Raw genomic sequence first — 24,705 nt, 5'->3', positions numbered from 1 at the left:
TGACTGCACCAGCAGAATAGTGAGTGCAGCTCTGGAGTATAATAGAGGATGTAACTCAGGATCAGTACAGGATCAGTAATGTATGTACACAGTGACTGCACCAGCAGAATAGTGAGTGCAGCTCTGGAGTATAATACAGGATGTAACTCAGGATCAGTACAGGATAAGTAATGTAATGTATGTACACAGTGACTGCACCAGCAGAATAGTGAGTGCAGCTCTGGAGTATAAAACAGGATGTAACTCAGGATCAGTTCAGGATAAAGGCCCTGTTGCATTTAGCGATGCATCGGCGATCCAGACCACAATATGACCCGGTCAGGATCGCTGGTTCATCGCTAAATGATCGCTAGTGAGCTGCGAAACAGGCAGATCTCACTAGCGATGCAGCAGCGGTCGTTACTTACTTACCTGTCAGACGCGGTGAGGGTGACCGTCTTCCGCCTGCGTCCATGGCTCACTCGTCGGCGCCAGCAGGAAGCCGACGACGAGAAATGGACCAGGCCGATCTAGCGCGATCAGCGATAGCCAGCGGGGGAGCCGGTCGGAGGTAAGTGTCACATGTAGCGATATCGCTAGTGATATCACTGCTGCGTCACAAAATCAGTGAAGCTTTAGCGATATCGCTAGCGATATTGCTATGTGTAAAGGGCCCTTAAGTAATGTAATGTATGTACACTGTGACTCCACCAGCAGAATAGTGAGTGGAGTATAATACAGGATGTAACTCAGGATCAGTACAAGATAAGTAATGTAATGTATGTTCACAGTGACTCCACCAGCAGAATAGTGAGTGCAGCTCTGGAGTATAATACAGGATGTAACTCAGGATCAGTACAAGATAAGTAATGTAATGTATGTACACAGTGACTCCACCAGCAGAATAGTGAGTGCAGCTCTGGGGTATAATACAGGCTGTAACTCAGGATTATTATAGTAATGAAGATTTACTTTATCTAAGTTGTAATGTGGGCATTTATCTATGCAGCTAAATACTTTAAGTATAGTCACTTTCCTGCATTTCAGTCTCCAATGTGAGATTTGGCTATTTTATGTTCCAGGTGCTGTTTGTAGATGGGAACGGAATCCTTCACCACAGGGGTAATTAGTATTTTGCTTACTTTACTAGATTGTGACCTTTCCCTAGTAATGTGTGTTAAAGGGAATCTGTCACCCCATTTTTGGCCTATAAACTGCGGCCACACCCATCAGGGGCTTATCTACAGCATTCTGTAATGATGTAGATAAGCCCCCGATGTAACCTGAAAGAGAAGGAAAAACAAGTTAGATTATACTCACGGGGGGCGTGGTCCAGTCCGATGGGTGTCGTGGTCTGGTCCGGCGCCTCCCATCTTCTAGCGATGACGTCCTCCTTCTTACTTCTGCCGCGGTTCCTGCGCAGGCGTACTATATCTGCCCTGTTGAGGGCAGAATAAAGTACTGCAGTGCGCAGGCGCTGGACCTCTCTGACCTTTGTCGGCGACGTGGCAGAAGTAAGGAGGAGGACGTCATCACTAGAAGATGGGAAGCGCCGGACCGCGACACTCATCGGACCGGACCCCCAGGTGAGTATAATCTAACTCGTTTTTTATCTTTCAGGTTACGTCGGGGGGCTTATCGACAGCATTACAGAATGCTGTCGATAAGCCCCTGATGGCGGTGGCCGCATCTCATAGGGGAAAAATGAGGTGACAGATTCCCTTTAAAGGGGCTTTTTCACCGGTTTGAAATCCCCCCTGCAGACTCCAAATTGCTTATCAGTAACCTAGAGCAGTAGACCCTCCCTTAAAATTGTCCTACTCGGACACGGTGCTTATTACCACCCCTTATTTTTACTTTTATAGCCAGTCATTCATGCAGACTGTTAAAATTAAAGAAAAAGGAAGCTAGCCAATTGGTAATGCATGCTGGGAAGTGAGGGACACAATTCTTTAGCACCTATAGTGCTGGTAGAATGCTGATGAAGAGCAGCCCTTTTCTCAGGCCATGCCACTCCACAGGTTTTGGGAGTGCTCTGAGGATATTTGCAAACTCTTCCGGTAGTCCTGAAGGTCTGCCCCTTTTTATGGTAGCCTTTTGGATGTTTTTGCAGAGTTGGCAACTATGGTTAAGGGAAGCTCCTGCTCTTGACTACTGGCAGAGAGGGCTTGTTGGGAGTCATGTTTTAATACCCTACAGAAAAAAAAGACCCTCAGTCTTGTTAGCACTGACCATGGCCTTCGAATATTGGGCATAATTTTCTTTATTTCCCCTTTACCCCACTCCAGGTTTCGGAGTGGCTTGTCACCTTGGGACCCTCACTGGTTTACCCACCATTGGTGTTGCAAAGAACTTGCTTCAAGTGGATGGTCTGGAAAATAATGAGTCCCATAAAGAGCAGGTGACTTGGGACGCCCTGAAATTCAATCCAACTTATACAAAGTACAGTACAGCACGTGTCTCCATATTATGTTGTAATGTTTATTCAGGTGTGTCATCCCGTACAGTCCCTGTAACCTGAGAGCTGGCAGATCCCGAGACCTCCTACAGAACCTAAGAAATTTCTCTATAAATTTTTCCTGCAGCGCCCCTACAAGGCAGGTGGTGTATTACACACAACCATGTCAATGAATGAAAACACACAAATGTCTAGCTAGCTTCTGATGACCACCTGGGTCCTAATAATAAAGATTAGCAATTACCATGCAGGGGTCCTTAATGGGTGCAAAAATGATCCCACAACCCATTGGGTAGTAGTAAATATCTGCTCCTGCACGGGCTGCTGCTTAACCCCTTCACCCCTAAGTCTGTTTTCACCTTTCTGACCAAGCCAATTTTTTCAATTCTGAGCACTGTCACTTTATGGGGTCATAACTCTAAAACGCTTCAACGGATCCCGCTGTTTCTGAGAATGTTTTCTTGTGACATAATAATAATAATAATAATAATAATAATAATAATAATAATTTTTATTTATATAGCGCCAACATATTCTGCAGCACTTTACAATTAAGCGGGGACATGTACAGACAATAAATTCAATACGAGTTAAGACAATTTAAACAGTGACATTAGGAGTGAGGTCCCTGCTCGCAAGCTTACAATCTACAAGGAAATGGGGGGGACACAGTAGGTGAAAAGTGCTTGTTAATTGGGGTCTGGCAATTATAATAGGGATTTTCATATAAAGCTGCATGATCCGGTCATCAGCCCGTGTGTTTAAGTGCAATAGTCAAGTATCAAGTGCAGTTATCGTGTGCATGGAGGGTGTGGAGACAGATGAATAGTAGGGTGCAGATTCAGAATAATATTTGGAAGAAGGAAACAGGTGGAACATATTGTACTTTATGATAGTGGTAAAATTTCTTTGCTATGACTTGCATTTATTTGTTAAAAAAACGGAAATTTGGCGAAAATTTTGCAATTTTCAAAGTTTTAATTTTTATGCCCTTAAATCAGAGAGTAAAATCGCAAAAAAATAGTTAATAAATAACATTTCCCGAATGTCTACTTTACGATTTTGGAAACATCATTTTTTTCTTAGGAAGTTATAAGGGTTAAAAAGTTGGGCAGCTATTTCTCATTTTTACAACAAAATTTGCAAAACCATTTTTTTTAGGGACCGCATCACATTTAAAGCTACTTTGAGGGGTCTATATGACAGAAAATACCCAAAAATGACACCATTCTAAAAACTGCACCCCTCAAGGTGCTCAAAACCACATTCAAGAAGTTTATTAACCCTTCAGGTGCTTCACAAGAATTTTTGGAATGTGGAAGGAAAAAATAAACATTTACTTTCCGTTCACAAAAATTTTCCTTTAGACCTAATTTTTTTTTTTTTTACTTTCGCAATGGTAACAGGAGAAAATGGACCATACATTTTGTTGTGCAATTTCTCATGAGCATGCCGATACCGATTATGTGGGGGAAATCTATTGTTTGGGCGCAAGGCAGGGCTCAGAAGGGAAGGAGCGCCATCACACTTTTTGAATGTAAAATTTGCTGGAATAATTAGCGGTTTCCATGTCGTGTTTGGAGAGCCCCTGATGTGCTGAAACAGTGTAAATCCCACACAAGTGACACCATTTTCAAAACTAGACCCCTTAGGGAACTTATCTAGATGTGTATTGAGCAACTTGAACCCCCAGGTGCTTCACAGAAGTTTATAATGTAGGATAAATGTGCGCCAAGCCTTACTTCAATCTTTGGGAGGCAGAATGAAAAAATCAGCAGCATGTGAAGAATTGGTTTTATTTATTTTTTACATCGTTCCTCATGCGGTATAAGTGATTAGACGACTTTATTCTTCGGGTCGGTGCGATTACAGCAATACCAGATTTATAACATTTTTTTATGTTTGACAGCTGTCACACACTAAAAGACGCTTTTTCTTGCGAAAACTAGTTTTTGCATCACCATATTTTGAGAGCGATAAGAGCGGCTTATTTTTTGTGGGACAAGATGACTTTTTCAGCGATACCATTTTTATTTACATTCGTCTTTTTAATTGCGCGATCGTGCCGCCATACTAGTACTGCTGTTTGCGCAGTACTAGTATGGGGCATGTTGGGAAGGAGTTAATCCAGAATTCACATTCTGTACTATTATCACTTACCCGCCGAAACGGACAAATCGCCTCAATAGTATAGTCAGGTTGGCTTTGTGATACTCGAAGAAGGGACTATTTTGGTTAAACCCCATGACATACAGTTGTAATAAAAACTGTTCACCACTATTGTAAATTCGTCTTATTAGCAAAATTTACAATATTTCTGCTGTTCGCAATAAACCGATCAAACAAGAACAATGTAAATATCTGAGAATAACTAATATAACAAGTTATTTCTCCAAATTCAGCACAAAATTCCACTTTTAATGACGTCTGCAGTCTCCAAAGTATTCCCCCCCTTCATGCCAAATGTATGTAGAACTCAGTAAAGCCCCCCTGGTTGTTATGACCTGCTGCAGACGTGATACATAGCCAGACTGACAGTATTCTTGAGAAATCTTAGCCCATTGCTCATGAGCAATGGCCTCATAGCCACTAATATTCTTGAGTTGATAAAAAGGCAGAAAATGTTCATAGAGGTTCAGGTGATAGCAGTACTCACTTAAGGGCCTGTCACACTAAGCGATAAAGCTAGCAATATCACTATAACGTCACAGGTTTTGTGACGTTATAGCGATATTGTTAGCGATATCGCTATGTCTGATACTTACCTCCGACCGCTCCCCCGCTGGTGATCGCTGATCGCGCGAGAACGTCCTGGACCGTTTCTCGTCATCAGCTTCCTGCTGGGCTTCCTGTGGCGCCTACGAGCGACGCGTGGACGTGGGCAGTAGGACGTCAGGATCGCCTCGTCTGACAGGTAAGTAGCGACCCTCGGCCCCTGCTATGTCGCTGGTGAGATCTGCCTGTGTAGCAGCTCACTAGCGACCACTTAGCGATGCACCAGCGATCCTGACCACGTCATATCGCTGGTAGGGATCGCTGGTGCATCGCTAAGTGTGACAGTACCTTTAGATTGCTGAGGAAACAGGTGTTCAGACAAAAAAAGTTTTATTTTATGATTTTGTTCTGTGCAGCGATTTTATAAAACTGAAACTTTTCAGGTTTATGGATCAGTGGTATGTCTGTAGGAGGAAGAATGAAGCACATGCTGAAAAGAACACCCTTCTTACAGTAAAGCATGGTGGCTCAGTGATGTCTAAAGTAAATGGTGGCTGTGGCATGGTGATGCCTACAATAAAGCATGCTGGTGACTTGGTGATGCCTATAATGATACATGGCAGTGGCTCGGTGATGCTACAGAGAAGCATGACGATAGCTCAGTGATGCCTACAATGAAGTATGGTGGTGGCTCAGTGTTGCCTACAGTGAATCAAGTCAGTGACTCAGTAATGCATACAGTGAAAAATGTCAGTGGCTCTGTGATGGTTTGGAGCTGCTTGCTTCCTTTAGCACTGGAAACTTGTGGATGGCAATATGGATCTGATCAAGTATCAGGAAATCCTAGGAGAAAATATCATGCCTTGAGGAGGTGACGCTTGGGCATCATTGGACCTTCCAACGGGACAATGATCCCAAGCCTATTTCAGAATCCACCAGGGCTTAGATTCAGAAGACTTTCTGGAAAATTTTGGAGTGTCTGTCAAAAAGGGGCTCTACTGATTGCTAAAGACCCTTGTCACGGAGGGATGAATATTTCTGAGGGTTCATCAGTACACAGTAAAAGTGTAATTTTTTCATGAACTTGGAGAAACCTCTTCTTATATCAGTTGTTGACGTTTATAAATTCTTATTTGGTTTATTGCAAACAGCAGAACGTTTGTAAATTTTACTAATAAACCGAATTTTAATTGCAGAGTAAATTTTCTTGCCGCTGTGTTAATGCGCAGCACAAATTCACATTACACCGCTCGTCATTGATTATTGTTACGTAACCCTTTAATATCCAGACGTTACTGCAGAAGCAGCGCGTTTAGTAGACGGATTTATTTTCCCATTTGCCGCAAATCTCTCTGCAGCCTGAAGATGATCAATAATGTAACGCTGCGGTCACTTTTTCCTGGTATCAGAGATGGGATTTCACTGAAACATCATTTATCAGTTTTGGATATTTGCTATGTTTATGAAGTTCTGGATTCTAGCAAATGGTTGGCTTCATTTCCCTGAACAGTTTAGAGGGGATCTATCATCTCCCCTGACGTGTCTATTTTATTAAATAACTAGCTGAAGAGCCCGGCGTTGCCCGGTCATAGTAACTAACTGCGGTTAGTTATAACAAATTATAATGATTATATATATATATATATATATATATATAAAGCTGAGTGTAGAGCCCCGGCCACTCCGCTTAGCCACATTCACTATAATATCCCATATCATTCCGTCAGCCAGGGCTACCGGACTACTACCACTAATATCCCACATCATCCCGTCAGCCTGGGGTCAGAACCAGTGCGCTGAGTGGAACGGTCCTAACTTCCATACCGGGGATACCCTTTGAGAGGCCTGGCGTCAGAACCAGAGCGCTAAGTGGATTTGCCCTGACTTCCATACCAACGATCCCTTTAATAGAAGCCTGGGGTGAGAATCAGAGCGCTGAGGGATTTACCCTTACTTCCATACCGGAGATCCCTTTAAGAGAGGCCTGGTGTCAGTACCAAAGCGCAGAGTGGATTTGCCCTCATTTCCATACCGGGCATCCCTTTAACAGCGGCCTGGGGTCAGAACCAGAGTGCTCAGTAGAATTGCCCTAACTTCCGTACCAATGATCCATTTAAGAGAGACTGGGGTCAGAATCAGAGCTCTGAGGGATTTGCCCTAACTTCCATACTGGAGATACCTTTAAGAGGGAAGATGTGCCTATGGGATGGAGGATGTGTGATGTGTATATGGGCACGGTAGGGGGTGATTCATTTCTGTCATGTGCTCTCTGCTCCTTTCTGGGGGGGCAGACAATGGCTGGGAGCTTATGTTGCCGGGGATGCTAGATTTCTCCCACCCGGTCAGTGTCTGCTGACGTGTTGTGGAGTGGGAAAACTGTTGCTCATAGCAACCAATCACAGCTCAGCTTTCATCTATTGAACAGCTCTGGTGAAATGAAAGATGCTTAGTGATTGGTTGCAAGGAAAACTGTTGCTCATAGCAACCAATCACAGCTCAGCTTCTTTTAAACAGCTCTGGTGAAATGAAAGGTGCTTCGTGATTGGTTGGTGATACACACATACATTCAGTTTTATATATATAGATTGTATTCTTCATGAAATACAAATTCTTGAACATATTTTCCTAGTATTTTACATAATGCTGTTCCTTTATAATTACTTTTGGCAAGATATAAGTTGACAACTGGGTGGTCTTACCAGTCTGGGGGGTGTCAGCACTGAATGGACATTGCAAGAGTATGCTAGAGCGCTAAGGGTGGTTTCACATTAGCGCTTTTTAAGCGCACGCACGGCCGGGGGTAGCTCCGCCCCCGAGCCGGCTCTCTGCCCGGCGTGCCCGCCCCTTGCTTGTAGCACCGCCTCCTAGCGCACAGCGGCGCCTGCGATCGGCGCACCCTATCTTTAGCATAGGGTGCGCAGATCGTGCGCAGGCCGTGCGCTAGTTGCGTTTTGACCTGCGCTGTGCACTTTTGACGGTGCGCCGTGCGCGCCAAAATCAAACTTTTCGGATTTTGGCGCGCACAGCGCACCGTCAAAAGTGCGCAGCGCAGGTCAAAGCGCAACTAGCGCACGGCCTGCGCACGATCTGCGCACCCTATGCTAAAGATAGGGTGCACCGATCGCAGGCGCCGCTGTGCGCTAGGAGGCGTCGCGACAAGCAAGGGGCGGGCACGCCGGGCAGAGAGCCGGCTCGGGGGCGGAGCTACCCCCGGCCGTGCGTGCGCTTAAAAAGCGCTAATGTGAAACCACCCTTACACAAGGTAAACGGTAACACCCAGTTGCCTATTAATTCATCAATTTCCAGGAAGAATTACAGGATGACTACACAATGCACAGTTTTAAGGAACGTTTTTACTAAAAATAGTCCTGGCCAAAAGTTTTGGCACCCTTGAAATTGTTCCAGAAAATGAAGTATTTATCGCAGAATTGTCGAGGTAGCTATTTAGGGAGGGCTAATTAACCCTTCATGGTTGAGCCAGTGATTTCCAAATTATTCCAGTGTTGCTAGCAACTCAAATGACCACACGGAGACGGGGGGGTCTCTGTACGGGAGGATCGAGGCAGATCACTAAGCCAGATCGGTGCAGAGAAGAGCAGGGGCAACGACGCCTTTGGTATCATCATTAGCTGTCTTAGTGCAGAATTTCCTAATACATACAGAAATACACCAAAGAACAAGTTTTAGTATCACATATACAACAAGGATACAGGCAGCAATGTGTAACAAGCTCTATAAGATCCCAGCTACCCAGCCCCCAATTCCCTTAAACCAATTGGCTGGATTGAGAAAGGAGAAGGTGTCTGACCACCAACTGTCCTTAGTACGATCATTATCTTTATTGTATTGATCTCTGAGTCATTGAATATCTTCTAACTTTAACTTCTACCAATAATAATATGGAAAATGCGAAAAACCAAAACATTATGTCCCTTCATTTGCTATTGGCTTGTTGGGTGATGAGGAGAACTTGATAGGGACCGTCATACAAGGGTTCTAGTCCATGCTTCCTGACATGCTTCTTCACGACTACCAAATCACCAGGCTTCAGGTTATGACAGGTGTCGGTTTCTGCTGAATCTGGAAAAGAAGAAGAAACTAGAGCATGGGTGTTAGTAAGATTTTTACTAAGCTGAATAACATATTGAACAGCACGGTCAGTTTCTTCTGATAACTGCTGAGGCTGGAAATTTGCAACTGGGGGCCTAGTACCAAACAATATCTCTTATGGGGACAGGCCAAGTTTTGCAATAGGGGTAGTACGAATATGGTATAGTACAATGGGTAGGAGCTCTGGCCATGGAGCCGTAGTCTCCTGCATCATTTTGGTCAATTGTCCCTTCAGTGTCCCTTTCAGCCTCTCAACTTTCCCACTGGATTGTGGAGTATGGAGGGCTACAGTGGATCCAAGCATTGTCATAACTTCTTGGTACACATGAGAAGAAAAGGCCGGACCATGATCACTTTCAACAACTTCTGGAACCCCATATCTGCATATAACTTCCATCACCAGTTTCTTCGCTGTGGTCTTCGCAGTCATGTTGGAACCGAGGCCCAGTAGAATTTTTGCACCAGTGCGAGGGTCTGATTCTTTCCTCGATGTGTAGGTCCATGTGCCTATGTGGCAATAGCAGGGTACATCCGCTTAGGGAGACACACGAGTTGGTCCTTTTTCCAGAGACCATTATCCATTCGTGCCCCATCAGTCTTCCATTGCTTCACCTCTTCCTTTGGAGACATTCTCGGCATCGTCATTAAGCGGTCTCGCGGGGTCCGACAGAAAACTTCAGTCTGTTGTAGATCATCAGGTTCTTGTTGGGTCAGTGCTTCTTGTAACTGTTTACGCTGAGAGCGTGTGGTCACCATAGTTGGTATGGTTGGTTCAACGGGTAAGAGAGTGGCGGCTTTTGCTTGCATATCCGCAAATATGTTGCCAACAGTCTGTGGGCTGTTCCTAGGACCATGCGCCTTAACTTTGATAATAGCCACCTGAGTAGGTAATTTGATAGAGTCCATGAGGGTTTTAACAGCTTCAGCATTTTTCACTGGGGTTCCGGCAGTAGTAATAAACCCTCGATTTGGCCCATAGAGCCCCAAAATCGTGAGCAATACCAAATGCATACCGTGAGTCCGTGTATATATTAGCCCGTCTGTTCTTGGCCAAAGTACATGCAGTAGACAGAACCTGGAGTTCTGTTTCTTGTGCTGACTGTGAGGGCAGGAGCGCAGCTGCGTGCACTACAGTGTCCTCTGTGGTAACAGCATATCCCGTGTGGAATCTACCAAACTCGTCAGCATATCTTGAACCATCCGTGTATAACACCAGATCAGGATTTGGGAGTGGATTCTCACTGACATTTGGTGGAGTAGCTGTTTCTTCAGTCAGAAGTTGGGAACAATCATGTTGGAGGTAATCCTCATCACTGCCATCTTTCCTTATAGTTCATTATACCGGCTTTCAAGGCATTGTAAAGGGGTTGCATTATGCGGGATGCATCCGGTATCCACTGACAACAATAAGTGCATAGTCCAAGAAAACGCTGGAGTTCAGTTTCATCTTTTGGGAAAGGAAGGGAGCTGACAGCCATTTTTCTTTCTTCTGCGAGGTGTCTGGCACCCTGGAGACAGTGACCCAAGAATATCACTTGACCAAGGCAGAACTGAAGTCTCGAGGCCGAAACCCGACAGTTCAGTGCTGCCACCTGCTCATTTTTTTTTTTTTTTTTTGCAAACTGGTTGGGACTGTTTTGGGCCCCTTGTGACATAACTGTCCATATGAACTGTCGTCCCTGATAAGTGAATGCAAATAGAAACTGGCAGTCTGGGTGTAACGGGATGCTAAAGAAGGCATTGGTAAGATCAATAACTGTAAACCAAGCAGCATCCTGGGGTATTTGGGACAAAAGAGTATGAGGATTAGGCACCAGGTTTGAGAAACACTTTTACTGGTTCTACAGGCATTTTCCCTATATCATTTGGCCCATTTGACCAGAGTTTAGATGGTATCTCTGAGAGGTATGGGGTGAGTCATTGATCCTCTGGCAATATTGGGGGTGGATCTGAGCCTATCAGGGCCATCATAACCGTAAGAAGGGCATGCAAAATACAGATTTCCTCACTGTCTTCATTTACATAGGGATTTTATAATGTAAGAGCCATCTGAACATCATCTTGGAATTGTATTCCGGAGCGGAACTGTGATAATAAATCTGCCCCCAGTAAATTTACTGAACATGTGGGAGAGATTACAAACTGAGCAGTAATGAGAATTATCAGGGAGGGGCTGAGGAGCAGGGTTCCCACTAGCTGAAGTCCGAAGGGGGGGGGGGGCGAGAGTTTGCTGTGTGCTCCAATGATACTCAATGATACTGATAAGAGACTGGCTGTGTGCTCGCAGCTGCGGTGGGGGCGAAGGTGGATATGGTGTGGGCTAAGATGGGAGGGGGTACTGAAGCAGCTGCTAGCTTGCTAGTTTGCTTTTTTCTCTCTCTCTCTCTCTCCTGAACAGAGCAGGTTAAAGTCTTCTGACAACTTTTTTTTTTTCCCTCTGGAGCTGGTAAATGGAAGGGGTGGATACTCAACCACTAGCAATAACGGGGACTAAGGCTGGCGGCGGATGATAATAGGTGCCGTCAGCAAAGGTGGGGGCTGCGACTCTCGGTCTCCTTGTACAATTGTCATCTAGCAGGGAGACCTCTTGTTTCAAATCATCACTTTTAACTATTTCCCTGACACATTAATATCAATCTTAGTTCCTTCTTAACCAATCACATGCTCACACCACAGTCACTTTCTTGAACCACAAAACATCCCGTCCCTGTCATAATAGACAATTTTTCCTTCTTCAACATAGCATTAACAAAAACAATCAGAACTCACTTACTGTTCAATGTCCACATAACCTTCATTATACAATTCATGTGCCAAGCCACGGAATTCCTCAGCGCCTTTAAGTAATCCATCATCAGTCAACCTCCCTTTTATTTTATTTTTTTTAACTCCTTCATCCGATAGCGTAGGCTACAACCTCCCGCCCTTAGGAAATCCCAGAATCGAAAATATTTTTCCTGCATTCTTGACAAATTTCTTTCCTCGTCTTTGAATCATAAGACTAACAGTATCTGATCCTTCACACAATTCCAAACTTTTCTTTTTCTTCCACAGAAACATAATTCTCTCCTTTAGAGCTAAATACCCTTACTTCAATTGTGCACAGATCTGGCGGCCATTTCAGTCTCTGTTCCACTGGGTCAACCCCCTCTGGGAAGCCCAAAATTCGCGGTACTCAGTGAAAGGAGGAGGGCGTCTCAGACTATCCCTCCGGACACCTCTGGTGATATATATCTATATATACCTGAGTTACGTATCCTACCCATCTTCGATCACTCACCACGCCCAATTACTAATAATGATCAGGAATTTCAGGATATTTTGACTATAAAGAGAGTCACAATCACTGGTCAATCCGGGGTGTCCGTCCCTTATGAGGTACGATTCGAGCACTGGGCCCCCAACGGGACTACACCTCTATATGATTCCACCCATGAATCACCCCACCAGGGGACAAACCTTAGATCCTCTTTGCAGCAACAAGCACAGGAAAACCACACCAACGGTCAGTCTGAACAGTATAACTGCCAACTTACCGTGGTTGCCGTGGGGTGTGATCAGTCCCAATTTTCCAGCACCTGTGTCCGCTCCGAGGGTCCTTTGTCTTGTTGTCCTCCGGGGGCAGAGGCGTCCCTGTTCGGGGGCCCCACGTTGGGCGCCACTGTCGAGGTAGCTATTTAGGGAGGGCTAATTAACCCTTCACGGTTGAGCCAGTGATTTCCAAATTATTCCAGTGTTGCTAGCAACTCAAATGACCACACGGAGACGGGGGTCTCTGTACGGGAGGATCGAGGCAGATCACTAAGCCCCTTTATTTTAGTCATATCTTTTATAATCTTTTGCTTAATTATGCAAGGTTCTCAAGTACCAATAGCATCATTTCACTTTGTAAGCCAATAATATTGCAAGAAAACCGGAAACTACATATATGTCTGTATCCAAATAGAAAGTAGTATAATGACATATTCTTCAGAGTTTTACACTCCCGCCTCCCTTATCTTTGTACCTGATGAGAACAGTCTGGTTTCATGACAGCCCATGCCAATTATAAAAATTTATCTTACAGCAACAAAAGTTAAAAAACGAAACCTACAGAGAAATGGAGAAGTGAAACTTAAGCTCTGATTTTAGTATTAACCCTTCACAGAATGTTATTGCAATGTTTTGTTATATACATGTTTTTTTTCCTTTGAAAAAAGGAGAAAAAAGGCAGTTTAAACCAGTGGTCCCCAACCTTTTTTGCACCAGGGACCGGCTTCAAGCAAGACCATTCTTCCATGGCCCGGGATGGAGGTGTGACAGGGGCGGGGATTTGGTCATAAGGGGGCGGGGCTATGGACGCGTTGTAGTTTAGCAGTGCATACTTATCATTTAATTATAACATTTATAATGTGACTCCACTCACCATAGGTTTTGAATGAGTGGGAGCACCTGGCTTGTTTCCCTGTTTCAGTGGGAGCACCGGGCTACTTCTACTGATGACCGTCACTGCTAATGATGAGTGGAACCTACAAGGAAATGGAGCATTGAGCACTTAAGAACAATTGTACTGGAGTACTGTACATGCTGATTATTTTCTAATCATCAGAAAATGTATGTGTGGTTCCCTCCGTCCTGTCCAGCTCTGTGTGGCTCCCCCGTCCCATCCTTGTATACATGGCTCCGCTCCCACTCTCCCTCCCTTGTATACATGGCTCTGCTCCCACCCTCCCATCCTGTATACATGGCTCTGCTCCCACCCTCCCATCCTGTATACATGGCTCTGCTCCCACTCTCTCATCCTGTATACATGACTCTGCTCCCACCCTCCCATCCTGTATACATGACTCTGCTCCCACTCTCCCATCCTGTATACATGACTCTGCTCCCACTCTCCCATCCTGTATACATGGCTCTGCTCCCACTCTCCCATCCTGTATACATGGCTCTGCTCCCACCCTCCCATCCTGTATACATGGCTCTGCTCCCACTCTCCCATCCTGTATACATGACTCTGCTCCCACTCTCCCATCCTGTATACATGACTCTGCTCCCACTCTCCCATCCTGTATACATGGCTCTGCTCCCACTCTCCCATCCTGTATACATGGCTCTGCTCCCACTCTCCCATCCTGTATACATGACTCTGCTCCCACTCTCCCATCCTGTATACATGGCTCTGCTCCCACTCTCCCATCCTGTATACATGACTCTGCTCCCACTCTCCCATCCTGTATACATGGCTCTGCTCCCACTCTCCCATCCTGTATACATGGCTCTGCTACCACTCTCCCATCCTGTTTACATGGCTCTGCTCCCACCCTCCCATCCTGTATACATGGCTCTGCTCCCACTCTCCCATCCTGTATACATGGCTCCGCTCCCTTCCCTGTATACATGGCTCCGCTCCCACTCTCCCTCCCCTGTATATATGGCTCCGCTCCCACTCTCCCTCCCCTGTATATATGGCTCCGCTCCCTCCCATGTATTCATGGCTCTGCTCCCACTCTTCCTCCCTTATATATATATATATATATATATATATATATATATATATATATATATATATATAGCTCCGCTCCCAATCTCCCTCCCTTGTATATATATATATATGGCTCGGCTCCCACTCTCCCTCCCTTGTATATATATATGGCTCCGCTCCCACTCTCCCTCCCCTGTATATATGGCTCCGCTCCCACTCTCCCTCCCTTGTATATATGGCTCCGCTCCCACCCTCCCTTGTATATATGGCTCCGCTCCCACCCTCCCTTGTATATATGGCTCTGCTCGGCTCCCCCATCCTCCCCCATCATACTTACCCTCACGTCGCTGACCTTCCTTCCCGTCGCTGAACTTCCCTCCCCGCATCTCGCGGTGCTTCAGCTCCTGTGCGGAGCGGTCACGTGCTACCGCTCATTAAGGTCTATGAATATGGACGCCACGCCTATGGGAGATGAGTGGCGTCCATATTCATGACCTTAAATGAGTGGTACACTTGACCGCTCAGCGCTGGATGAAACCGCCGTGCAGACGAACCGCTAGGTGAGTATCAGCTTCTGCACCACCGCCCGCTCTCCTTTTGTCCGCGGACCGGCAAGGGCACTGCAACGGCCCGGTGCTGGGCCACGGACCGGTGGTTGGGGACCCCTGGTTTATACATTATTTCATACAAAACCCCCTAATTGGGCCTGACAAAATTGTTGGCACCTTTCCAAAATTGTGAGTAAACAACTTAGTTTCAAGCATGTGATGCTTGTTCAAGCTCACCTGTGGCAAGAAACAGGAGTGGGCTATATGAAAGTCATACTTGAAACCAGTTAAAAGGAAGAATCTGTCTCAGTTTTTGCATTGTGTGTCTGTGTGTGCAACACTAAGCATGGAGAAAAGAAAGCGGAAAAGAGAACTGTCTGAGAACTTGAGAACCAAAATTGTTGAAAAATATCAACAATATCAAGGTTACAAATCCATGTCCAGAGATCTTGATGTTCCTTTTTCCACGGTGCACAACATAATCAAGAAGTTTACAACTGGTAGTAGGTGCACATTTACTGTAGAGAAAAATTGATGAAAGGTTGCGACGCAGGACAGACCATAGGGTGGATAAGCAGCCCCCATCAAGTTCCAGAGAAATTCAAGCAGGCTCAGGGAGGATCAGTGTCAGCGCAAACTATAAGTCGAAATTTGAATGAAATGAAAGACTATCGCAGGAGACCCAGGAGAACCCCACTGCTGGCAGAGATCTAAAAAAGCTAGACTGCAGTCTTTGCAAAAATGTACGTGAATAAGCCAAAATCCATCTCGGAAAGCGTCTTGTGGACAGAAGAGAAAAAAATAGAGCTTTCTGGTAAATCACATCATTCTACTGTTCACTGAAAACGGAATAAGAATTACAGAGAAAAGAACACAGTACCTACAGCCAAATATGGTGGAGGTTCAAAGGTGTTTTGGGGTTGTTTTGCTTCCTCTGGCACTGTGTGCCTTGACTGTGCAAGGCATCATGAAATCAGAAGATTACCAAAGGATTTTGGCTTGCAATGTAGTGCCCAGTGTCACAAAGCTGGGCTTGCTTTGTGGGTCATGGGTCTTCCAGCAGGACAATGACCCGAAACATACTTCAAGAAGCACTCAGAAATGGATGGAAATAAAGTGCTGGATAGTTCTGTAGTGGCCATCAGTGAGTCTGGAACAAAATCCCATTGAACACCTGTGGAGAGATTGCAAAATTGCTGTTGGGAGAAAGCACTAGTGATAAGCGAACGCGCTCGGAAAACGACAAACAAACAGGCAATCCCCACATGTGTTGAGGCTGTCTAACAGCTGAAAATCGTGCAGCTACAGTGACTAGAACATAATATACGAGCACTCCCAGATACTCCAATAACACTTGAGCGTGCTCGGGAAAGACGTTATCCGAGCACGTTCGCTCATCACTAGACAACACCCTTTAAATATGAGACACTTGGAGCAGTTTGTAAAAGAAGAGTGGTTCGAAATACCAGTTGAGAGGTGCAAGAAGCTTGTTGATGGTTATAGGAAGCGATTGATTGCAGTTATTTAATCCAAAGAGTGTGCAACCAAATATTAAGTTGAGGTTGCCAACAATTTGTTCTGCCTATTTTTGGGGGGTTTTGTGAAATATATGTCCAATTTGCGTTTCCCCCCCCCCCCCCCGTGTTTTTTATGTTGTTCCAATACACACAAGAGAATTGGACATGTGTATAACAAAACTTGTAATTTCAATAACTTTTTTGGAGAAATACTTCATTTTCTGGAACAATTTCAAGGGTGCCAACACTTTTGCCAATTATTAAGTCAGGAGAGCTTATTAAAGGGGTATTCTGATTCTTCTCACTTCTGCATTGGGTGTTGAGCGGAGTCGGTCAAGTCACTTGCACCTTCATATCTAGTCCTATTCATTAGGTTATTAAAGGGATATTCTGGCTCTCCCTTCCACATTAGGGGGTGTGAGCTGGTGACATTGCACCTGGTAATCTTGCGGGAATCCTGCACGTTTCCTAGTCCCAACACTCAACCTAGAAGGTATCTGTAGAGGTGATGTCACAGTCTGTGCCCTCTTCCCAATGAAGTGAGCAGAGCTGAAAGACCACTCTGAGGAAACATAAATGCTGAGAAGCTGGGCGGATTCTTTACTTATCTTCTGATGATCCTCATCCTTTATTCTTTATTCATATCCATACCGCTGCCTTACTGTTAACACTCAGTTTGAAAAACCTCAATCCTTCCCGCTGCTCCCTTGTAGATCAGGGTTTGTACAGCGCATGCTCTGCTATGTTCTGCATTGTAGAAGATGTAGTTTTCACAACATACAGTCCACCAGAATGTAACATGGCACAGGGGGAATGTCTGACTACCTATACTGACCAGCCATCACAATGGTGACTAGCAATGGATGAGACGTAACAAATGTTGTAACTCAAGTTATGTGAAGTATTTGCAAAGTTAGGCTAAGTGCACACATTGCAGAAAATTTCTGATCAAAAACCTGAATCCCTTCCCAGAAACTGCACCTATTTTTCCCGCGGCGTTTTTTGCGCGGTTTTGATGCGTTTTTTTTCCGCAGCGGTTTCTAAAAACATGGGAGAAGCCTAAACCGCGGAAAAATCCGCAAAATTAATGTGCATGCTGCGTTTTTTACCGCGATGCGTTTTTTTCGCAGTAAAAAAACGCATCAATGTGCACAAAAAGTGCAAAATGCATAGAAATGACTGTGCAGCTTATTTTTAGCGGTTTTATAGTGAAAACCGCGGTAAAAACCGCTAAAAAAACGCTGTGTGTGAACACAGCCTTACTTATTATACCCAGAGTTGACGTCATATCACCTTTGTACCTCACTATACATTTTATATATAGATTTTCTAGTTGAGCAGTTATGTTAAGGCATTGCTAATTTTGCACTGCATCCGGGATTAAACTCCAGAGCAGCGTTCACAATACTTCTAATTGTCATTGTAAAGTATTAGCACATCCCAAACATCCCCCCCCCCCATAATAACTGTACGGCACTGAGTATGGAGAGCAGACACATCCTAGCATTTCTTCCTTTCTCCATATCTTCCCAGTGCAGCATTATAAATGCAGCTCTGGACTGCAGATAAGTATGTAGCTTCATTTTATAGGTTACATCTTGTCTTTTTTGCCATATGCTCCCTGTACACTATATATATATATATATATATATATATATATATATATATATATATATATATATAATGATTTTTTTTCTAGGCGAAAGAGCTGAAAAATGGAGGAGACTTCTTTTATCTGAAAGGCAGCATCGGGAACGTTCTGGGAGCAGTAAGTATGCGGCTCTTGTGCCAAGACTCATTCACTTGTTGTATTGAAGGGGTTTTCATTGATGATACATTGATATTGGTAAGACTGGCCATCAATGGGTGTTCTGTTCATCAATCTAGTTCCCGGACCCCCAACAACGTGCTTCTGCCCCTGGAATTGTGGAAATATCAAGATATTTCTCATTAATAGCATTGTAGTTCACAGGACCATGTACACACCCTGTCACTAGGGCACTAGGTGAAAAAAGTGTTGCCCCCACCTGGTTGGCAGCTAGGTTTATTAGCTTAGTGTCCAAAAGGACAAGTGAGAAGGTGCACTCTAATGATTGGCCTCGCCATGATGCACCGGGCACCTGTACTTTGTTTCAAAAGTCATTCTGTACCCACCGAGTCCCTTTAACGCGCGCAGCCATCACCGTCCTGTGACACGATTGCTGGTTGCTATGGCACATGGTTTTCTACACATCTGTCTCCATAGGGCTGTAGTAACCTCAGACACTGCACTTCTTTACGCAGGCTTTGAAGAGCACCCAGAAAAGTGTTAAACCTATCTATATCTCAGTCGGCCACAAAATAAGCCTGGAGACTGCGGTGCTGCTGGTCCACTCCTGCTGCAGGTATCGGGTGCCTGAGCCAACTAGACAGGTGCGTCATCTAACCAAGCATCCATGAATGTCAGATTTCTTTGCTATTTAACTTTTTATTCCACCTTCAGAGGGGTCCATGTTCCATTTTACTGACACTGAGGTTCAAAGCTTTTGCGTAAACATAGGGCACAGCCCTCGCTTAAAGTCAAGGAGCTGGATGTAAAGTCTTACTGGTTCTCTGTAGGGGAACGTGTGCAAGGGAGAGGACACAAAAAAAGATGGCAGCCTTCAAGTTATCCTACCTAGGTGCCTTATACAGGAACTTGTATTTAAGTGACCGTGCCTTCTTTCCAAAGCAATTGAATTGTTATGCATTTTCTACAAAGCATTAGGGTTTACTTGACGATGTCCATAAGTGTGAAGTGCTTGGCTGCATTTTTCACACTCGTCTACTTTTTTGAAATCTATCACATTTGCCATCTCTCCCAGATCATCCAGGAAGCTCCAACAAATGGGAGACTCTTTCTGGAAGAGTCAGGAAAAATGTTTCAAGAGTGGGAGAATAGGGTTGCATTGACAATCCAACACAGCACTTTGAACACATTTTATAAATGGTCATAAACTTGTAAATAACTCATGAAAGAATAAAGTTACGTTAAAACCAAGCACACCATTGTTTTTTTGTGAAATTCTCAATAAGTTTGATGTGTCACATGACCCTCTTCCCATTTAAATAAATAAAGTAGGATCCAATATGGCCAACTTCAAAATGGCTGCCATGGTCACCACACATCTTGAAAAGTTTTCCCCCTCCCATATACTAATGTGCCACAAACAGGAAGTTGATATCACCAACCATTCCCATTTCATTTAGGTTTATCCATATAAATGGCCCACCCTGTGTGTGTATGTATATGTGTATGTATATGTGTATGTGTGTGTGTATATATATATATATATATATATATATATATATATATATATATATATATATATATATATATATATATATATATATATATATATATACAGTGTGTACTGTATTGTACTGACCAAAAGTTTGGATACACCTACTCCTTCAATGAGTTTTCTTTGTTTTCATGACTGAAAATTGTAGATTCACTCTGAAGGCATCAAAACTATGAATTAACGCATGTGGAATTATATAATCAACAAAAAAGTGTGAAACAACTGAAAATACTGTATGTCTTATATTCTAGGTTCTTCAAAGTAGCCACCTTTTGCTTTAATTACTGCTTTGCACACTTTTGGCATTCTCTTGATGAGCTTCAAGAGGTAGTCACCGGAAATGGTTTTCACTTCACAGGTGTGCCCTGTCAGGTTTAGTAAGTGGGATTGCTTGCCTTATAAATGGGGTTGGGACCATCAGTTGTGTTGTGCAGAAGTCTGGTGGATACACAGCTGATAGTCCTACTGAATAGACTGTTAGAATTTGTATTATGGCAAGAAAAAAGCAGCTAAGTAAAGAAAAACGAGTGGCCATCATTACTTTAAGAAATTAAGGTCAGTTAGTCCGAAAAATTGGGAAAACTTTGAAAGTGTCCCCAAGTGCAGTGGCAAAAACCATGAAGTGCTACAAAGATACTGGGTCACATGAGGACCGCCCCAGGAAAGGAAGACCAAGAGTCACCTCTGCTGCGGAGGATAAGTTCATCTGAGTCACCAGCCTCAGAAATCGCAGGTTAACAGCAGCTCAAATTAGAGACCAGGTCAATGCCACACAGAGTTCAAGCAGCAGACACATCTCTACAACAACTGTTAAGAGGAGACTTTGTGCAGCAGGCCTTCATGGTAAAATAGCTGCTAAGAAACCACTGCTAAGGACAGGCAACAAGCAGAAGAGACTTGTTTGGGCTAAAGAACACAAGGAATGGACATTAGACCAGTGGAAATCTGTGCTTTGGTCTGATGAGTCCAAATTTGAGATCTTTGGTTCCAACCACCGTGTCTTTGTGCGACGCAGAAAAGGTGAACGGATGGACTCTACATGCCTGGTTCCCACCGTGAAGCATGGAGGAGGAGGTGTGATGGTGTGGGGGTGCTTTGAAGGAGAGTGATGGGGTGCTACGCCAGATGACCTGGCCTCTACAGTCACCAGACCTGAACCCAATCTAGATGGATTGGGGTGAGCTGGACCGCAGAGTGAAGGCAAAAGGGCCAACAAGTGCTAAGCATCTCTGGGAACTCCTTCAAGACTGTTGGAAGACAATTTCCGGTGACTACCTCTTGAAGCTCATCAAGAGAATGCCAAGAGTGTGCAAAGCAGCAATCAGAGCAAAAGGTGGCTACTTTGAAGAACCTAGAATATAACACATATTTTCAGTTGTTTCACACTTTTTGTTAACTATATAATTCCACATGTGTACTTAGATTGCAGAGGGAGATATATAGAAGAATAGCCGGTAATTCATTTGCCGGGTTCTGTAAAATCACAGCAGGAGCTGACAGGATAGAAGAGATGGATAACATACAGTAAATAGATACAGAATAGGTAGATACATACATGTGTGTGACAAGTACAGTGTGCATGAAAATTACTAGACAATGTATTTACTTAATAAAACATTATTTTGAGGAAAAAAATGACATGGGCGCCTGTGCACTGAAGGAATTTGCTCTAACCGCAACAGTGTAGATAAGTACGCCTGCGCAGGCCCTTTTTTGTTCCCCATGACTGTGCCCAGTGCATGCAGACATGGTTGGGGGTGTTTGTTGTGGGCCTGTCACACAAAACTCGGATGATGGATATTGTGAGCCCAGCCTCTCCCCAACACCAATGTCTGACCTCACAAATGCTCTTCTGGATGATGGGCAATATTCCCACAGGTGCCTCCAAAATAATATTGAAAGTCTTCCCAGAAGAGCGGGAGCTGTTATAACTGCAAAGGGATCCATATACACAGTTGCTTCTCACAAAATTAAAATATCATCAAAACGTTAATTTATTTTAGTTCTTCAATACAAAAAGTGAAACTCATATAGTCATTACAAACAGAGTGATCTATTTCAAGTGTTTATTTCTGTTAATGTTGATGATTATGGCTTACAGCCAATGAAAACACAAAAGTCATTATTTAAGTAAATTAGAATAATTAAATTAGCATTTAAAAAGGTCCCTTAGTCTGTTTCAGTAGGCTCCACAATCATGGGGAAGACTGATGACTTTACCGGTGTTCAGAAGGCAGTTATTGATACATCCACAAGGAGGGTAAGCCACTAAAGGTCATTGCTAAAGAAGCTGGATGTTCAAGTGTCGCATTCCTTGTGTCAAGCCACTCAAGACCAATCGACAACGCCAAAAGCGTCTTACCCGGGCCAAGGAGAAAAAGAACAGGACTGTTGCTCAGTGGTTCAAGGTGTTGTTTTCAGATGAAAGTAAATTTTGCATTTCATTTGGAAATCAAGATCCCCGAGTCTGGAGGAAGAGTGGAGAGGCCACAATCCAAGCTGCTTGAGGTCTAATGTGATGTTCACTGTTTTTTATCAAGATCAAAGTCAGTGCAACCATCTACCAGGAAATTTTAGAGCACTTCATGCTTCCCTCTGCCAATTTTTTTTGAGATGGAAATTTCATTCTCCAGCAGGACTTGTCACCTGTCCACACTGCCAAAAGTACCAATACCTGGTTTATAAACAACAGTATCACTGTGCTTGATTGGCCAGCAAACTTTCCTGACCTTAACCCCATAGAGAATCTAAGGAGTATTGTCAAGAGGAAGATGAGAGACACCAGACCCAACAATGCAGACGAGCTGAAGGCTGCTATCAAAGCAACCTGGGCTTCCATAACACCTCAGCAGTGCCACAGACTGATCGCCTCCATGCCACGCCGCATTTATGCAGTAATTGATGAAAAAGGAGCCCCCACCAAGTATTGAGCGCATTTACTGAACATACATTTCAGTAGGCCAACATTTCGGATTTTAAAATCATTTTTCAAGCTGGTGTTATAAAGTATTCTAATTTACTGAGATAATGACTTTTGGGTTTTCATTGGCTGTAAGCCATAATCATCAACATTAGCAGAAATAAACACTTGAAATACATCACTCTGCGTGTAATGACTCTGTATAATATATGAGTTTCACTTTTTGTCTTGAAGAACTGAAATAAATTTAACTTTTTGATGATATTCTTATTTTGTGAGAAGCACCTGTATGTACAGGTCATGAGGCATTGGTGTTTAGGTATTTATAGTATATCTGGTGGTAAAATTGCAGAATTAAAGTTTCTTGGGGGTGCAGCATGCCACTCGCCACCTTAATTTGAGTGAGATTCAGTTCCACAGTGGGAGAAATAGCCCACATAAATTCCTGAAAGTCAAACAGTTGGCAGCTTTCTTCTGAAACCAGCGCCTCTCCTGGGCACAGGTCGCTCAGTAGAGCTAAGCTGAAGTACCAGATGCATCCTGTGGTGCAACTTTTTTCTAACTGTGTAAAATTCCTTTAAGCCTTAAAAAATTTTGTTTGGTCCAACTCCTTATAATCCAGAATGGTCACTGGATTAAAAGCTCCACATTTGGGATCTGGTTTCTGAGCTCTGGACTTGCTGATATCTACCTACTTGCCATTAACTTGGACTTGCTCGTATAATTCAAATGAAATGGGTCACCCCAATGGGCACATTCAGCAAATTTAGAAGGTTTCAATCACTGCTTTGCACTTTTTGTGTTCCTAAAAGAAGCATTTGAAGACTTTCCACAAAAGAGCTGCGCTGAGTTATATAACCAGGAAAGCTTGTTATCTGTAAGCCCCATAATCTGAGTCTTACTTCTGCTCTCCATCATGCTGCTGTTCAGCTCCAGTTAACCCCTCCCGATTCTCATTAGGCTGGAAATCAAAACAGCGTAAAAATAGAAAGTGAAAAGAGTCATTCTTGTATATCGTGTAAAGTGCATATGATGTATGGTCGCAATGGCAACCAGATGCAATTCAGTCTCACTGTCATCCTGACATTGCATAAGTGTCAGCACAGTTCTTGTTCCCGTTCTGTCAGTGTCCTGTCCCTGTTGCCTCTGGACATATCGTTATTGGTTCTGGCACCTGACTTGATTCACACTTTCCCTGGTTCCAACTTCTGGCTTATTCCTGGACTCTAGTTCTACATTATTCTCCCTGCAGTCTGCCTTCGTAGGTTATGTTCACACATTGCGTTTTATCTGTGCTTTTTAATGCACTTTAAAATACCAGCAAAAGCCATGAGATTTCAGAAATCTCATGCAACACATTGTTTTTTTTTCCTGACTGAGTTTTTGAAAACTGCAGCATGTCACTTGTTTCATCGTTTTTGCAGCGTTTTTTCACCCATAGAAAGCAATGAGTAAGTGCAAATGCGCAGCAAAAACACAGGTTTCAGGTTTTGAAACATGTTTGGAGCAAAAATCTAAGGAAGTTGCATCATGGTTTTTGGGGAGGCACTAAACTTTATCAGCATGCACAAGAGACAACAAAAACGCAGAAAAACCTGCCTTTTGTAAGCAGCTTCTTTACTGCCAAGAGATCAGGTTTTGCCTGCAGAAAATAAATGCAACGTGTGAATATAG

General features: G+C 43.8%; 1 protein-coding gene across 5 annotated transcripts in view; it reads left to right on the top strand.

Annotated features, from left to right (window-relative positions):
- ENDOV (endonuclease V) overlaps positions 1 to 24,705 on the top strand; it is an 89,386-nt gene that overhangs the window by 11,256 nt on the left and 53,425 nt on the right. For 3 of the 5 annotated variants that reach the window (XR_012222182.1, XM_073554724.1, XM_073554726.1), the window contains exons 4-7: positions 1,062 to 1,101; positions 2,268 to 2,380; positions 18,488 to 18,556; positions 19,072 to 19,200. Coding sequence is in view for 4 of the 5 variants with exons in the window: in XM_073554724.1 (XP_073410825.1) it covers positions 1,062 to 1,101; positions 2,268 to 2,380; positions 18,488 to 18,556; positions 19,072 to 19,200 (351 nt within the window). In the remaining variant the exon portion in view is untranslated. Of the gene's footprint in view, positions 1 to 1,061; positions 1,102 to 2,267; positions 2,381 to 18,487; positions 18,557 to 19,071; positions 19,201 to 19,631; positions 19,808 to 24,705 lie in introns of those variants that run through there. The other 2 variants (XM_073554725.1, XM_073554727.1) reach the window with 2 other exon arrangements.

Source organism: Dendrobates tinctorius, unplaced genomic scaffold (assembly GCF_039654945.1).
Source record: "Dendrobates tinctorius isolate UK_male_01 unplaced genomic scaffold, ASM3965494v1 ptg000212l, whole genome shotgun sequence".
In the NCBI taxonomy this organism is placed as follows: Eukaryota; Metazoa; Chordata; class Amphibia; order Anura; family Dendrobatidae; genus Dendrobates; species Dendrobates tinctorius.
Note: the sequence above shows the minus strand (reverse complement) of the source record. Positions and strands in the feature narration are given on the sequence as shown.